This window comes from Epinephelus moara, chromosome 7, assembly GCF_006386435.1.
Source record: "Epinephelus moara isolate mb chromosome 7, YSFRI_EMoa_1.0, whole genome shotgun sequence".
NCBI lineage: Eukaryota > Metazoa > Chordata > Actinopteri > Perciformes > Serranidae > Epinephelus > Epinephelus moara.
In genome coordinates this window covers 2,581,302-2,594,707 of record NC_065512.1, presented here as the reverse complement: position 1 = coordinate 2,594,707, position 13,406 = coordinate 2,581,302, and the positions used below count along the sequence as shown (strand labels likewise).

The 13,406-nt window shown below is 42.4% G+C and overlaps 1 protein-coding gene across 3 annotated transcripts in view; it reads right to left on the bottom strand.

Moving 5' to 3' along the window:
- Positions 1-544: 544 nt before the first annotated feature.
- Positions 545-13,406, bottom strand: part of pikfyve (phosphoinositide kinase, FYVE finger containing) — a 34,986-nt gene continuing 22,124 nt past the window's right edge. For all 3 annotated transcript variants that reach the window (XM_050048705.1, XM_050048703.1, XM_050048704.1), the window contains 22 exons: positions 12,903-13,310; positions 11,152-11,252; positions 10,993-11,064; positions 10,554-10,725; positions 9,148-9,326; positions 8,849-8,962; positions 7,481-7,589; positions 7,222-7,376; positions 6,565-6,661; positions 5,658-5,715; positions 5,435-5,569; positions 5,215-5,335; positions 5,033-5,128; positions 4,658-4,738; positions 3,701-3,795; positions 3,549-3,608; positions 3,186-3,362; positions 2,774-2,877; positions 2,568-2,696; positions 2,091-2,352; positions 1,905-1,979; positions 545-1,064 (listed from right to left, as the gene is read on the bottom strand). In XM_050048705.1, the coding sequence (XP_049904662.1) occupies positions 949-1,064; positions 1,905-1,979; positions 2,091-2,352; positions 2,568-2,696; positions 2,774-2,877; positions 3,186-3,362; positions 3,549-3,608; positions 3,701-3,795; positions 4,658-4,738; positions 5,033-5,128; positions 5,215-5,335; positions 5,435-5,569; positions 5,658-5,715; positions 6,565-6,661; positions 7,222-7,376; positions 7,481-7,589; positions 8,849-8,962; positions 9,148-9,326; positions 10,554-10,725; positions 10,993-11,064; positions 11,152-11,252; positions 12,903-13,310 (2,916 nt within the window). In that variant the 3' untranslated portion in view covers positions 545-948. The remainder of the gene's footprint in view (positions 1,065-1,904; positions 1,980-2,090; positions 2,353-2,567; positions 2,697-2,773; positions 2,878-3,185; positions 3,363-3,548; positions 3,609-3,700; positions 3,796-4,657; positions 4,739-5,032; positions 5,129-5,214; positions 5,336-5,434; positions 5,570-5,657; positions 5,716-6,564; positions 6,662-7,221; positions 7,377-7,480; positions 7,590-8,848; positions 8,963-9,147; positions 9,327-10,553; positions 10,726-10,992; positions 11,065-11,151; positions 11,253-12,902; positions 13,311-13,406) is intronic.

Below are 13,406 nucleotides of genomic sequence, written 5' to 3'. Positions count from 1 at the left end.
ATATGTATTTGTGGCAACATGGTGATCTCTGTAGGCGAGGACTTGCTCCCTATGTAGATATAAACGGCTCATTCTGAGGTAACGAGAACACGATTCTTATTTTCAGGTGATTATACACTAGAGAAAACTTTTGATATTACATTTCTGCCAAAATATGCTCCTAAATCCTGCACACTGGACCTTTAACCAAATTGAATTTTGTACATAAAAAGACAGAAAATAGTGAAAATGACGAGGTGATATCTTCAAATTCTTGTTTTGTTTGTCAAACAGTCCAAAATATTTAATTTAAACTGATTATAAAAACACAAAAGCAGCAAATCTTCACATTTCTTAAAATTAAAACAGAAAATATTTGCAGTTTTTGCTCAATAAATGACTTAATATTTAAATTGATTATTGAAAGTGTTAATTAAATGCCACCTCTCTGGTCATATCATTAACCTATTATTTGACATGTGCTGCAGTGTCTTTATATCACATCTGATGTTTCTCATCTCTGCTTCATTAACTCCAAAAACAAACAGATAAAATCTTGAACAGATCAGAGTTAATAATCTTTTAATAGTTACATCATCTCTGTACATTTACAAACTTTAAATTACACAAATTAGTTTGTTTACCAAACTATAAACACAAGACTGAAACTTTTCAGCGGGTCCTCTTGAAACAGTTTGGACTCATGGCACCGATAAAAGAACGAAGCCTCTTTGGAAGAGGATAAATTATAAAGTGATAATACTGAAAAGATAAAAACTGGTCTAATCTGTCGCGTTAATGCTGCAGAGTGTCGCTGCTCCGGCGGAATGATTCTGTGCTGTGTACTCGTCTATTTACAGTCTGCACAAACATTTACAGAGTCCAGTGTGCTTGTGGTGAACTCACAGACTGAGCAGAGTGAGTACCTGTGGGTCTGTGTTTAAAATGCACTCAGACATGTCACACTGCTCAGCAGTTGATGCCCAGGCCGGTCCAGTGGTCAGGTACCATCAGGAAGTATTTGTCCATGGCCTCGCAGAATCGAGCTCTGTACAGCTCCGGAGAGACCACAGTGGGCATCTTCCCTGAAGGAGACGCAGACAACACGACGTCACAGACAGGAAACAACATTCACAAAGTAGTATCACAGTAGGGTCATGTGAATTCTCCATAATTATCACGTGATCAAGAGAACAAGTCTTTTTTTCTCAAAAATAAAGGTAATTTAACCCGTTGTCATAAGAAAACGAGCTGCGTTATGTCGAGATAATAAACTTTTGATCCTGAGATAATCACTTTAAAAAAACATTGTAAGCATGGTCTTTCTCAGCTTCAGCACAGAAATCTTCTTTTGTGTGATGAAGTCACAGATGTGAAATAATCTGGGAGCTCTCAGTTTATTTGTTTTCAACAAGTGCAAAATGCCTCTAGCAACGCAACTCGTTACTCTGATCAACAACTAGTGCAAGACGAGGCAGTGCTTGGTCTGTTTTAAAGAAGGAACAATATGGTGTCCTGGTCACAACCAGTGCACTAAAATATGTTTCTGAAAACATTTGAGGTGAGAGAATTGATCTTCGTTCCGTGAGCCCGGTGTGTTGGAGACTGGAGGCAGTTACAACCAATCAGAGTGAAATCTGTCATGTGTGATGCTCCTCTGTCCCCATATTGTGATGGGCCGAACCCGGGCCAGGTTAGTTGGAAATCTGTCTTAACTGGAGGGGGACAAAACGCATCTGCCAGAGTAAATGAAACATGAGCTCGCAGAATAGTCTGGCTGTTACAAACCAAGATACGTACCGACTCAAACAAATGAACAAATATGTTTCACTGTTTCCACAGTAGGGTTGGGTATGGGTTAAAAAATTACAATACCAGGACCCTTCAAGTTACCTGATACCAATAGAGCACTGATGAAGACTCACCTTGACCTCCCAGGATTCCAGTGGATTTGACGACCATCTCCAGTCTCTTGTCCCAGGTAAATGTCCTGATATAATCTGCAGGAAACAGCAGATGGAAAACTGTTACAGAGACGTCACCAGAAAAATGTTCAAAAACCATAAATATTAACAGGTGAAACAGAGTTACTACCCTCCTCCTCCTCTCACCTATGATCCCGACCACCAGCTGATCGGTGGCGTCGTCGCGCCCCACCAGCAGCGAGTAGTCGATGATGAGGTGGCTGGATAGGAAGTAGGCGTCGCTGTGTATGGCGGCTCTCAGGATGGCCTTACAGTGGGAGCGGATGTACAGCGGGTTGTCGTGGATCAACTTCAGAAGGTTCTCGTCCAGAAGAACCACCTCACAGCTTTCCTTCCCCGAGTCCGTCTTCACGTTACGGTTCCTCAGAGAACCTTTGAGGTCAAACACCTGCAGGAGGAAGACCAAAGGTGTGTCGATGAGTTTGTGCACATGTACTGGTTATTTTATAGAAATGTGTCACTGTCTTTATTTACTAAGAACAAATTTAATATTAATATTAATCTAAAATCATCAGATATCACAGTAAAACACTGACAGTTAACATTTCATCGCACTAAGAGTACTTTTACTTTTGATTCTTCACCACTGCCATGTTGTCGTACCTGCGCCATCTTGCGTCCGTAGAAAAGATTCTCCATCACCAGCAGGTCCAGTTTCTTCTCTGTGTTGTTCTGGGAGTTCTTGTAACCAATCCTGTAAACACCCAGGATCTTCGCCAGCGCAGTCGGCCGCTGTGGGACAGAAAGTGGTTTGTTAATTATTTAAATTTAGTGAGTAAACCCCTGATAGAAACTTGTATGGTGCGTACTTTCTGCTGCACAGCTCCGGTGATGTAGGTGAAATAATGAGGTGCGAAGTCGAGGAAGGACTGAACCTCCAGTCTGGGCATCTGCTTCAGGATGAACCGGTCATCTGAGACACAGGAGGGGAGACAGTTCCTGTTATTACCATGTTTTGGTCTTTTTATGGGATTTGTTGACAATAATAAAAATATAGACTGACATAAGCAACTTTCTTTAAACTGCAAAAACCTCCTATAACCAATAAACCTGATCTTACAGCACAAACCTAGAAAATGAGACCACAAACCAACATACTACACTCTGTACTTATCAGGTCCTACTAATCCCAAATAGCTAAGTCATGCAGACCAAACAAAAGCTAGTATGGCCTGCAGTGACAGAAGTCACATTAATCTGTGATATATTAAATATCACAACCTTCTGTTGCGTAGAACACAGCTCCAGATTTCCCTCCCCGAGCCTGCCAGTTGACACAGTGGGACAGCGAGCGCACAAAGTCCTCCTCGGTGCTCTCCATGATCTCCTCGCGCATCTTGTGGAACTCCTCGGCGTAGTAGATCCGACAGTAAAACTTGGCGTTGGCGTCTGAGAATTCTGCAAATGTGACAACAGATGAAATTTAATTTTTACTCCTCCACATCTCAGAGGAAAATATCTTTATTTAACTTTTACTCTTTTAACAGAGTACTTTAACAGTGTGATACTAGTACTGCAACTTCAGTAAAGAATCTGAATCCTTCTTCTGGAGGATAAATAAATATCAGAGGAAGAAATACTCACGTAGCTCGACGTGTGGATTCAGAGTCTGTTTCTTCTGTTTATCTGTCAGGTCTGCATCCTCTGCACAAAACATTCATAGAAGTGAATTATTTCACATGTAAATGGTTTTAAATTCTCAGTGAATGAAGTTGTCATGTGACGTGAACACTCACTGAGCGGGTCGGTCTCCAGGCTGATGCGGCTCTGCTGCGATGAGGCCGACTCACTGGGCCTGGCAGGACTGCTCTTCGCACGACTCTCCCCAGCGCTGAGGAGGAAACAAGAAAATATGTCAGCTCTTCTGTGCATTCTTAACACGTGATTATTTCTTCAGTTGAACAGTTGAAAGTTTTTTTTATAGTGAAATTAATGAAGCTTTAACTTCTGCATGACAAAGTTTACATGGCCAAAACATTTTAATCCTTCCTGCTTTGTTGAATGTGTTTTTCCTATTTATTTACAGGCAGCTAAAAGTTAACTAAAATCTCTGCAATACATCTTGTGAATCTGTCCTGATATATTTTAATTTAATAATGTATTTGCACAACTCCTGACAGCTGTGAAAGAAATACTTTTAGTGTCCTTTACTTAAGTTAAAGTAGCAACACTGCTCTTTAAAAATATTCATAAAACATAAAACTCTTGGATTTAAGATTTGACTTGTGAAGAAAGTATCAACAGCAACATGTACTTTAAGTATTAAAGTAAAAGTAATTATTGGGTAGATGGGTCCCTTTCAAACAGTTGTATCATATTATTATGATGCTTAAACATGTCACCAGCATTTTAATGTTGCAGTTGGTGAAAGTGGAGCTTTTCTTTGCTACTTTAGGTACAGCTGGCGACTTTAATCTGAAGCAGAGCATCATACTTTATAAACTAATTATGTTTTATTTGTAAAATTGTAATCAGTAAAGTAACTAAAGCTGTCAGATATATGTAGCAGAGTAAAAAGTACAGTATTTCCCTCTGAGATGTAATGGAGTAGATGTATAATGTAATGTCAAATTAAGAATGCTCAAATAAAGGTGCGTAAAAAGTTCAGAACTTGAGTAAATGTATTTAGCTTCCATCATTTGTTCCTGAGAGTTTCAAACACCACCTCAAAGTTCAACATGAATCCTTCGTACCTGGAGACCTGTGGAGTTTCCTCTCCGCCTGTGTTTGACGCCTTGGACAGATCATCCAGCGCCGTTTTATACTCCTTACAGCTGGAAGGCAACATGTGACACATTTACCGTAAGACTTACTACTATCCCCAGGCTATTATTTGCTTACATCACTAAACTAAACAGGCCTATATTTGGGACAGGCCTTTAATTCCTTTCACACAAAACTGTTCAAAGATCAAGAAATACCATCAAACTGTTTATGTAAACTAGTGTGAATATTACTTGTATAAAAATTACACAATAACACAAACGACACCAATAAAAGTCTTTCATGATGTGTTTATCGTGCTAGTTCACATTGCATAAGAGAAACGATATACTGTGCAGCCTCACCTGAGAGCGAAGGCGATGATGGAGCTTGGCTCTCTCTCACACACTGCGATGGGAACTCGCTCATGTTCGTACATCAGGTAGTGTTTGTCCGGGTCGCTGTCGACACAGATCACATGACAGTCAGAGACAAACCAGTGAAGCTTGTAATAACTGTGTGTGCAGCCTCCTCCAGCGTCACTTACAAAGGGAAGGGGATGGGGTTGTAGCTGTTTCCAGGCAGGAAATTGGCAAGGATGGCTTTCATGGTGGACTTCTCCTTCACCTGGCTGTCAGTGGAGCCCAGCAGGTGTCCGTCAAACACGTCTGATGACAGGCAAACACAGAGTTTAGACACATCACACAGATACTGCAGAGGTGTGTGTGTGTGTGTGTGTGTGTGTGTGTGTGTGTGTGTATGTGTACCTTCAGGGATGCTCAGAGAGTCCTGCTCAGTGAAGGAGGGACCAGGTGTGAACGGTTCTGTTCCTGGCTCGGCTGGTGACGGCAGCATGGAGGAGGAGGAGGCAGTGGAGGGCAGCGTGCAGAGGTGACGGTCCTCTGTCAGTGAAAACACATCAGCTCATCAACACTCGTTCTTCACTCAGTCACAATCAACCAGGAGTCAGGTCTGAGACAGGTAACTCACCTTTGTCACCGTTCTGCACCACAGGAGACGGGTTACGAGGAGACGAGTCCAGAGTGCTCTGTTACATAAATGAAAACAGGTGAGATTCATCATCCTGAATCAAAACTGAATGAGTTGAGGTCACAGCAAACCAGATGTGTTTACATCCACGTCAGTAACTTGTTCACTGCTTCATTTAATGATTAATTTAGGTATCAGTTAATCTGCTGAGTATTTTCTCAATGACCTGATAAATCGCAGTGTCCTGCAGCTGTCCTGTTTTGTCTGACCGACAGCCCAAACCCCCAAAATATTAAATTTACATCACTGTGAGACCAAGAAAAGCAGCAAAGTCTCACATTTGAGAATCCGAACTGTCACATTTTTGCTTGAAAAGTGACTAATTAATCGTAAATATCGTTGCAGCTCTAAACTTGGTGACTGTCTGCACATGCAGATCAGATTTCCAGCGTTCCCACGGCCTGATTTTGGAGCCATTACTTTCATTTTGTTTTTTATTTTGTGGCAGACTGTATGGATATGAACAGAGAGCAAGAGGAGAGAAAGCGGTGTGACCTGCAGCAAAGAACTCTGATCCGAATTTAGTCCGACTTGAGGTTTAATCATTTTAAATTTGAAGATGTGTCGCTATGTGTAATTGTCTTCTCTTTTGTTCTGATGCTCTGCTGTCATAGTAATATTTCCTCCGTCTGTCCTGCACATCTGCACGTGTAGAAACCGACACACGGCCAAGAACTTGGCTTTCTCCAGGTGAAATTTGGCTGAGAAAAAAAACACCTTCTTTAAAACCCCATTAGAAGAAACTCCTGGATTACATGCTACTGAAGAATTCAAGTGACTAGAGGAATGCTGACTCAGTGACCAAGTCACTTATTGTGATGTAAACGTGATGGATGAAGTTACCGACCTTGCTGTCGTCAGCGGCGGTCTGTCTGTGTCTGCCCGGGCTGGGAGGGACAGACAGACGCTTCCTGCCTTTCTCCTGCTGGAACAAGTCCTGCAGCCTGAGAGGGAGAGAGGCAACAGAGGGATGACTACAGAGGAGATGAGGAGTCCAAGTGACTCTCAGATATACTACAATAAAATACAAATCAGATTTACAACGACAGCTTAAATACAGCTAAGAAAAACGTATGCCGTATGTACAAGAAGCAGCAGCAGCAGTAGTAGAAGAAGAAGGAGGAGGAGGAGGAGGAGAAGATCTGCCACCTCTTACCAATTATCCTAACATCAATCTCCATCATCACCTTGGAGAAGTCATGTTTGTTTTTCCACCGATTTTATTTTCTTGTTTTTCTTTATTTTGTTAAAATAAGACAGATCTTTGTGTTATTAATATTTATTGTTGTTATTATTATTTTATCATATTTATCTATTTACTTTCTATTATTGTTCATCCAGAGGGACACTGTTGTGCAGACGTTGAATAAAAAAGTAGGAAAGAGTGCAAATATAAATATGAAATATAAATAAGGTTCAAATCCAAAATATACACAATGTGAAAAATATATATATAAATGCTGATAAATAACATCCACTGTAAGAGGTCCTTGTTGACTCTGACCTGCTGTTCCAGGACTGTAACATCTCACACAGACTCTGTTTCTTCATCACCAGCGACTCCAGAACCGCCTGAACCTGCTGAGGAGAATCCACACCGCAGGCTTGTAGTCGCACCTGAAGCTTCTCGATCCAGCTCCGCAGCTCCGCCTCCTCCATCTACACACACACCATACACACACACGATGAGCTGATGCAACTACAGCTGAACCCAGAGATACTGACACACACACTAGAGGTAAAAAAAACAAACAAACACCTACGTCTTTCTGAGCGAAGAGGTCCTCCATCTTTTCCTCTCTCGTCTTACTGAAGGTGTCGGTCTTGAGGGAGGTGAGGCGGTCATCTATGGCGAGGTACACCTGACTCACTCTGAGGAGAGAGCGGAGGGAGACAGTGGACAGAGTCAGGTCAAGAAACAAAAACCACAGAATGAAAGTGAAGTAACCAGACTGTTAGTTTGGACCAGGCTCAACTTCACATGGACTGACAACAACAACAAAACTTCAGAGACCAGAAAGCATTTAAATCTCTTCTTTAGACCAAAGTCTATTTATTTATATTTTATGAACTGTAGTTCTTTCCACTGCTGTTCACTGCTGTATTTACCATTTATATTTATTCTGTTAGTGAAATAACTGCTGGGCTGTCATCTCTATGCTGTGGGATTCACCTGTCTGTGTGCTCTTTCTTTGCAGGCAGGTGATTATAAGGACACCTGGAAACACCTGCTCCAGGTTACTGAGGCGTGTGTGCAGATGGTGGCCTGACTCTGTTTGACCCTGGACTTTGCTGCTGCATCTCTCTGCCCCTCTTTGGTTTGGTTATATTGCTTTAGTGCTTTGTTTTGCTTTTATGCACCTTTAAAACACCTGCACACATTTTCCACTCATGCAGCACACACACATAATAAACATTAGTTGCAGCTCTTAGACCCTCGATATGAAGACATCAACAACTAAAGGCCAGAGTTCAATAAAATCAGCTGTGTATAATTCTGGTCTCACTAACGACCCCTGCATGAGTCTATAAATATTCCAGTTGCACACTAGTCATTTTAAAAGTTGCTGGACATATTGCCGTGAGTTTCCTGAGCAAATTTACTTTACTTTTACCTTTTACTTCCTCGTCTCAAAAAATAAACTTTAAACCCAAGATAATCTAATGGGCAGACGTCCATGAAATTTTCCTGAGCGCATCTACACTCCCAAAGGGATACACCATTTTGATGCATTCTTTTTAACATTATTGTTGTTTCAATGGGATCTACTGGTCACAGTGCATAATTCTCTGGTGTCTCTCTGTGTGTTTGAGGTGTATAAAATGAATGCAGACTCATGAGCTCTGTCATTTAAATGGACGGACTGCACTTGTAAAGCGCCTTTCTAGTCTTCCGACCACACGAAATGTTTTTACACTACTGAGTCACATTCATCCATTCACACACACATTCACACACTGGTGGCCACCTGCTACTCAGTAACAAGTAGCCGTTGGGAGCAATTTGGGGTTCAGTATCTTGCCCAAGAATACTTCGACATACAGATTGGAAGTGCCGGGGGTCGAACTGCCGATCTTCCAATTTGTGGACGACCTGCTCTATATCTGAGCCACAGCTGCCCCGTACTTACTTAAGAGAGAAGTCCTTCAGGTCCTGCTGCAGGTTGGTTTTAGAGGGTCCCAGGTTCCTGATGAAGATCTTAGGACGAGGAAGACAAATCTCCAACATGCGAACAGACGTGTAGCTGAGGAGGAGAGAGACGGAGGTAAATGATGAATGAATAACTAATGACACAAACCAGCATCAACAGGATCTAGAGGAAGATTTTCTCAATATAAATACTTTATAGTCATTTATTAATTTGATTCTGGGTACGTCCTTTGTCTGATTCAGCAGCAGGTGAATGGAGAACAGAGTAAACGGACGCACCTGAAGGAAGCCACCATCTGGTTGTATGAGAAGTACTGGTGGTAGTCTTGGTGGATGGAGTGTCCACACGGCTCGGCATTAGCCCTCCTGGTGTACTGGTGGCCGTAGAAGCGAAGCTCCAGGTATTTGGCGAAAGACATGGACCACGAGTCGTTGGACAGGGGCACCACTGGTGTCACCTTAAGATAAAAAGAGGCAGAGACTGAGTGTAACAAAGGGAAGTTTAGCCTGATAATCAGACTCAATTAACATTTAGTTTCACTCCAGTCATTCAGACATAAGGTACTGTGTCCAGGTTGCCACTTGCAGCCATTTTGAGAAATTAGCAAGTGCCAGTTCTTGTCTTTTGGTTGCCATCAGTGGCGTCCTCTTTTTATCTGTTGAGTTAGTGATATTTAAATGTTGCTGTCACAGTCAGACCCAGAAAACACTGTGGGTATGTTAATGTGTTTACTCGTGGGCCCTTCAGGTGTCTGTTTCAGAGACAATGGGAAAGCAAATGAAGTTGTTTGACTGTTGGTTGAAACATTCGGTGAACTCGTCAACAGCACTGTGTAAACTGATTCAGCTGACAAAGAACAAGAAGAACCTGACTGAGGACAAACACAAACTAAAAACATTTTGTTCAGTTATTGTAGTAAAAAACAGCTCATGTCACATTTTCATTGTTGAGCTGACGGATCACTGCCAGGGTTCAAACACATTTTCATGGACAACATTCCATGACTCTTTAATAAGAAAGATTTTTTAAGGGTGTCTGGGCTCAGCCTTAGAGACAGGGTGAGGAGCTCCAACAGTGTCTCTGTGCTCCTGTGCTATTTCCAAGTATTCAGTGAGATAATGTGCATATATGTGGCTCCTTTCTATGCAAATGAGCTTCAATGTCCAACAGGCAATCCACAAAAATCAGCGCTAATAGCCAGACGCAGTAAAATCATTAGCATCTTCAGAGAGTTGGACGTCACTAAAACACACTGACAGACTGGGAAATTCCAAATACGATTTCTCTCTGTCGTGTTTAAATTTCTTGCCTGACGTTTTGAGGAATGTCTCTTCACCTCGTCGGTCAGGACTCGCCATCTGAAAATATCAGTTTGCTTATTTCTCTCTCTCATTGTTGTGCATTAATGTGTTCTTGGCACAACTGCAATATTTATATTTTACCACATGAGTAACTGCAATCAAACAAAAACAAAGGTCAATTGTACTGCAAAACTTTACGGACTTGTTTGCGCTGTAATATCGTTTTATGAATTGGATCTCGAGACAGAGCAGAGAGTGGTGCTAGCAGCGACTGCAATGCTTTCACTGAGAAATCGCCCTTTGGAGTAAACTATCACAAAACATTTAGTGATGATACTGAAGCTCTATGTTAATGTTAAACATTATGTGATGTTCTTACTGACCTGTTTGCAGATACGACACCAGGAGTAGTTGAGGATTGTGTGCTGATAACCAGGCACAGGAGAGTCCAGCTCCTTTAACACAATCTGCACGCAGCCGCTGCCGTGAACAAACCGACGGATGTGGTGCACCATGGGAGTCTCACAGAACATGCTGGGGCACTGGTAGGACGGCCTGCAGAAAACATACACATGCAAATAGATACATTTGCAAAGCAAACTGTGAGGCTTACTTAAATATTTGCAAATTTCACTCGTGTGAAACTACATTTTCAAGTCTGACAACACATTTACGAATTTCTCCCACAAAGTTTAAATACTCAGCTTCCCACACACATTTTAATTTGTTTTTTTGCTACATCCCAGCCCCATAGGCCCCGATGTTTCTCTCTGATAATGACTCTCATGAAAGCATTATAATAATATAGTTATTTTGTCTCACCTGAAACAATACCGCTCCAGGAACACGCCCAGAGAGAGGTCGTTCTTGCCGTAGAACTCCATTGTGACAATCCTGTTGACAACAAACGCAGTGACTACAAATTCATTAAAAACAAAGTGTGAGGTTCTTCATTGCTCCACTCCACATGAACAGGTTTACCATGGACTGACGCAGGGGTTTGGTGCGTTGTTGGACTGAGCTGATGAGCTGCTGAAGAGCACACACAGTCTCTGGTGGTTGGTGGGGTTCAGACAGTCCAGCTGAGGACAACAACAACAAACGGGTCAAATGTTGGATACAAATAGAGCCACAAAAACATAAACACACCTCACTCAAAGTTTCCCCTTACAAATGAATTATCAGGAACGGGAGAAGATCTAATCTGAAACCAGTGCTTTTAAAAAGTGGATGGTACACAGAGGAGATGCTTTAACGACGTGTTATTATTCAGCAGGAGGACTGAAGATGATGGAAATGGAAATGCTCTACTTATATTTTGCAAGCAGATAGTTTTGTAGGCGTTCACTGTGACATAATGTTTGGGGCAGCATTTAAACATCAGGTTTTGTTGGGAGTTTTACGTCAAGGCTAAGTTTTACCTGAGGCCATCACTCTGACAGAAACACTTAGCACTGTATGCACAGAGTCAGGAACAATCCTTGTGCAATAACCCTGTAACATTAACATCCAAAGTATCTGTACTTTAAATGTATTTATAGTTTAAATACACAGTTGTTTTAACCAGCCACAAAAACGTTGCTACGGCTGGTATTGTTTTCACCTTGTGAGTCTGTGTGTGTCGTGGTAAAATGTGGTGCTGAGGACACGAATTATAAATGACGAAGTTTTGTAAATGTTTCAGGTTTATTAACTTTATATTATTTATCCCTATTTGACTTATGGTAATATTGTTTGGGCAAATACATAGCCCTCTGTTCCACTGTTCAGGAAACTGAACCGCCTTTCAGTATGTCATGTAAATATTCAGCACAGACACCGCCCTCCTCAAAGTCACCAATGATCTCCTCCTCTCCTCAGACTCCGGTCACCTCTCAATTCTCATCCTTTTTGACCTCACTGCAGCCTTTGACACAATCAACAACGCAATTCTCATTTCCTGTCTCGAATCTTCCCTCAGCCAGTACTGCAATATCAACAACTGCACTTCCTCCTTTGCTCATCTGTCCCAAGGCGTCCCCCAGGGTTCGGTGCTTGGTCCCTTCCTATTCATCCTTTACATGCTCCCCCCTGGCAAAATCATTTGCAGCCATGGTTTCAACTTCCACTGCTACGGTCATGAAATCCAGCTTTACATCTCCATTACATCCATCACCACTGAAACTCAGTACACTCTGACCACCTGCCTCAACAACATTAAGTCCTGGATGCAAGCCAGCTTCCTCAAACTGAACTGTGAAAAATCATACATGATCATCATCGGTCCCAAATCCCTCACCAAAACCTCTCACAACTTCTGCCTCACCATTGACAATTCCACTCTACATTCTTCTCCAACACATCCACAACCTCAGTCTTTTTCGACAACAACCTCTCTTTTGAAAAACACGTCAATCACATCACCAGTACTGCCTTCTTCCACCTAAAAGACATCGCTCTCCCCCACTGCTGCTGAAACTCTCATCCATGCCTTCATTACAACCAGAACTGACTACTGTAACAGCATTCTTTACAAACTCCTAAATAAACTCCAGTACATCTAGAACTCTGCTGCCCGTCTGCTCACCCATTCACATCACCCCTGTCCTTCAGAACCTCAAGTTTCAAAATGTTGCAAAAATCTTCTTTTCAGATGTTTGAGTGAGGAAATGATATTCACAATTTGTTCTGGTGATTAACAGCATGTAAGCCTTTGTTTGTTTATGAGAAGCTGTTACATCAGCACTGCTCACCTTGGGGGCCCAGCTCATGTCATTCAGTTTACTTGTCTTCTCCTCTTCGCTGTCAGCCTTCACCGGTGCCTTCACTGGTACGTCCGCCGCCTTGCTCTGGGCTGTGACAGGAGCTGCAGCGCCGCCGCTGCCGAAGAGGTCAGTGGTAACTTCTCTCTGTCGAATACGACCTCCCTTTGCTCTGTAGTCTGCCAGCATCTTGGCCAGATCCTGGCTGCCGCTCAGCTGCTCTATGATGCGGGTGCTGGTGAGACTGTGGGAGGGCAGGACATCGATGGGCTTCGGCTGCGGGGTGCCGTTGGTCTGTCCGCTAACCAAAGAGGAGGGGGCGGAGTCTTTAAGGAGCTGCCGCTTTCTACGCCCGTCCAGTTCTTTGAAATCCTTGTTGAGGAGAGGAGATAGGTAGACCTACAGGACAGGGAAAACACAGGTAACCATTGTACAAATAATCACAGTCTAGAGCCGCAGCCATTCATACTGAAATACACATTTTGATAACTGATT